This window comes from Callithrix jacchus, chromosome X (genome assembly GCF_049354715.1).
Source record: "Callithrix jacchus isolate 240 chromosome X, calJac240_pri, whole genome shotgun sequence".
In the NCBI taxonomy this organism is placed as follows: domain Eukaryota; kingdom Metazoa; phylum Chordata; class Mammalia; order Primates; family Cebidae; genus Callithrix; species Callithrix jacchus.
Genome location: NC_133524.1, coordinates 99681095 through 99684260, shown reverse-complemented (window position 1 = coordinate 99684260; position 3166 = coordinate 99681095). Strand labels below are relative to the sequence as shown.

Here is a 3166-nt window from a genome sequence, read left to right as displayed (position 1 = left end):
ATATTAAAGCTGGAAGAAGGGCATTGATATATCTGTAGGAGACACAATTCAGCTTGGGACCACCAGGAACTCCAGAGCAATCAGTGAGGCTTTGCACCTTGAGCACTCCAGCGTGTCAGCGGGGATGGGAGCCAGTGGAAGGATCAGGACCCAGGAGAAGGAGCAGCTGTGCCTAGCAGATACGGTAGGTATCTGAGAGCACAGCAGGACATGAATAGAATGTGGCACTCACCTGGAATCTCACCGGAATTGTTTGTGAGCACAAGTGAGATCTCCTTTGGGTACCTTCCCCTGTGTCTGCAGGGAATCTATAGTGGGGGGGGGGGGTTAGGGTCCTGCCTCTGCTGGTAGAATAAAAACCTCAAACACAGCTCACACAATCTTTTTCTCATCTGGTCCCACAGTAGCACTGTAAAGCAGGTATTATTCTTATTTAAAAGAGAAAAAAATCTATTAAATATAATCAATATGTGGTTTGTATTTGTGCCTAAGAGATCACAAAAAACATAGGATTCACTTTTATGTTTTTTAAGTTCTGACAAGTATTTATTAAGTGCCACATTGTCTTTATAAGCTGATTGACAGTCTTCTTCAAAATTGCATGATATTTTTTCATTATATGTTTTTTGCAACACAAGCAAAACGTGTTTGTCTTGAAAAAATGAGAAATTCAGATAAAGCAAAAAATTTTTAAAATCACCTATTATCACACAGATAACCACTGTTATGCCTTTGAAGTATATACTTTTAGTTTTTTCTTTGCATATTAATATATATACATTTTTTACAAAAATGGAGTACAATCCATACCATTTGAAAATTGCTTTTTTCATTTCACAATATATAATGTACATCTTTCATGCAAATGTGTAGACCTCATGATTGAAAGGGGAAACTTGCAGATTTTAGGGGGGAAACCCCAACTTTAAGCTAGTTACAAACTAAACATCTAAAATAAAGCCTCGCAAAAAGTTAAAATTCAGAATAGGGGAATAGACATGAAGAAAATGCAAACAGAAAGTCCAGGTGGCAATGGCAATACTATTAGCAGGCAAAACAGAATTAAAGGCCTAACACATTAAATAGGATAAGGACGGCTGCGTTTTGCCTTCCAGTGCATTATCATCAGTTTGTTCCTTACTCTTTTCATCTCTTCTAGCTCATCTGCAGCCTGTATCATCTCCTCATTGGTTAAATTTCTGCCATGTATGTCCCCTCTAAATTGCGGGCGAGAACGAGCCAACCTTTCTTTAAAGCTTCCTTCTTCTAGCTTATGTTTTCCTACACCACAAGGAGGCTGCTCCATGGGAGGGCGCCCCTCAAACAGGTCCTTCCTGGAAAGAGGCTCCTGCGGAGGGCGCTCCTCCGAAAGGAGCATCTCAGGCAGGAGCTCAGGCAGGAACTCCTCAGGAAAGAACTCCTCCTCCGAGGACTGCTCCTCCGAAGACTGCTCCTCGGGAGACTGCTTTTCGGGAGAGTGCTCCACCGGAGGCCTCTCCTCATTGGTCTTCGGCGCGCTCTGCGGCTCTTCTTCATTTTCTTGGCGTGGTTTGTCCATGTTGGGAATATTCTTCTTCAAGCACAGTTATTCTTAGGAGACAAGAAAGGCAGAATAAGAGTCAGAATACTAAGCGGCTGGACTAACACCCAGGCCGTTGGTTCCAATACCTGCCTTATCCTGATTCGGGGCCCAGGTCCTCAACCTAGCGCTTTCCCGGTGGTTCTCCGGCTCTCCCGACTCCACAGCTTCCCGGTCGCCCCCTCCTTCCCGAAAACCCACCATTTTCCCAGCAGGCTTTGCTACAGGCCTCGCCCGCAGTGACAGGGGCGGGACAGTGCGGCCTGCAGACTCCCTGCCTTTCGGCGTCCACCCTCGCGCCCCAGTCCCAGTCCACTGCGTACCACCTTTCCTGACCTGAACCTTTCCGGGTCGTATGCTCCTAGCCGTCCTCTCCTCGAGGTGCCTCGCTGTGACCAGCAGACCTGCACACAGACGCAAGACAGGGTAGGGGGCGGGGAGTGGGGAGGAGGGACGGACGGACTGACTGACACCCCCCACCCTCGACTTTCTGGGCACCAGCCACTGCCTGCACCCCCCCTTCAGGTTCTCCTCTCGCCTCAGACCCTGCATCAAGCTTCGTACTCCGTGCCCCCACCTCCCCACCCCGCAAAGCTTGCCATTTCTTTTCAGTTGGGAAAGTGGAAACGAAGCATTCTTAGAAACTATTTCCAAGTGTCTGTACCTCCCTCCCGGGGGGGCGGGGCGGCACTCACCTCCCCACCCCTCCTCCACCACCATTTTTTGCACAGAAATGTGGGCGCGGGGGGCGAGAGGCTGGAGCATAGGGAAAGGCCTGGACTCCGCCATCCCGATTCTGTCAACCCCCTTCCCAGGGTTACTAGGCAGCGCCGACACTCACATCGATTTAAGAGGGTGGAGGGAACTTACTTTCTTCTGCTTTCCCTCTCGACCAAAGGGTAATAGGGAGATGGTGGACAGGCAAAAAAGACCAGGACGAGAGGGACTTGGGCAGACATAGGCTCCTGGTCACGTGAGGGACGCGCGTCACTGCCGAACTCAGATACCCAGTTACCACTTTAACCTGCGGCCCTGTTGCAGCCACCTGCTAGTGCCTGCTAGTGTCCCCTGACCCCAGACATACCAGGCATTGTCACACATCTCTCTTTGTATTTGCCTTTTCCTGGTTGCCAGAGATGGTCAGCATCTAGTCTCGGGTGATATTGCCTCTTCCTGTGTGCTGCTTCCCCTAGTACCACCTCTTTCTACCCTCCTCCCTTCCTCAGCCACCAAGGACCCTTATTTCCCCTTCAGTTCAGATCCTGCACTAACATTTGACTGTTCACCTTCATAAATCAATATTATATCCTTATATTCCAACACTCTCAGTTTTAATCCACATCCATAACTCCATCATGTCCATTTAGGCTCATTCAGCATGTTTTCATCTCTTGTGACTTTCATGGGAGAGAATCTTTCACTTTTTCTTGACATCACATTTTGGTTTTTGAGCCCCCAGACCTACATTGGTAATCATTAAGTTCTAGACTTTCAGAGAGAGTTAAGGTTGTAAAGTATGTACATCTAAAAAGAATGAATACTTTGATTTTCATAAATCAAATATGCATTTGTCCATCTAAGTACAAA

The 3166-nt window shown here is 47.7% G+C and overlaps 1 protein-coding gene across 8 annotated transcripts; it reads right to left on the bottom strand.

Moving 5' to 3' along the window:
- Window positions 1-517: 517 nt before the first annotated feature.
- Window positions 518-2509, bottom strand: TCEAL1 (transcription elongation factor A like 1). 8 transcript variants are annotated; one of them, XM_035289647.3, is made up of 3 exons: window positions 2421-2509; window positions 1903-1983; window positions 518-1590 (listed from the first exon to the last, which is right to left on the bottom strand). In XM_035289647.3, the coding sequence occupies exon 3, from the start codon at window positions 1556-1558 to the stop codon at window positions 1079-1081; it is 480 nt and encodes a 159-aa protein (XP_035145538.1). In that variant the 5' UTR covers window positions 1559-1590; window positions 1903-1983; window positions 2421-2509; the 3' UTR covers window positions 518-1078. The 8 variants fall into 8 exon arrangements, with proteins under 8 accessions (XP_035145538.1, XP_035145539.1, XP_008987933.1 ...); XM_035289648.3 differs by having other exon boundaries at window positions 1906-1983; XM_008989685.5 differs by having other exon boundaries at window positions 1916-1983.
- Between the last annotated feature and the right edge of the window lie 657 nt (window positions 2510-3166).

Bases quoted from the DNA above. Each gene is read 5' to 3' on its own strand.
- TCEAL1 (XM_035289647.3), bottom strand. From the start codon at position 1,558: ATGGACAAACCACGCCAAGAAAATGAAGAAGAGCCGCAGAGCGCGCCG.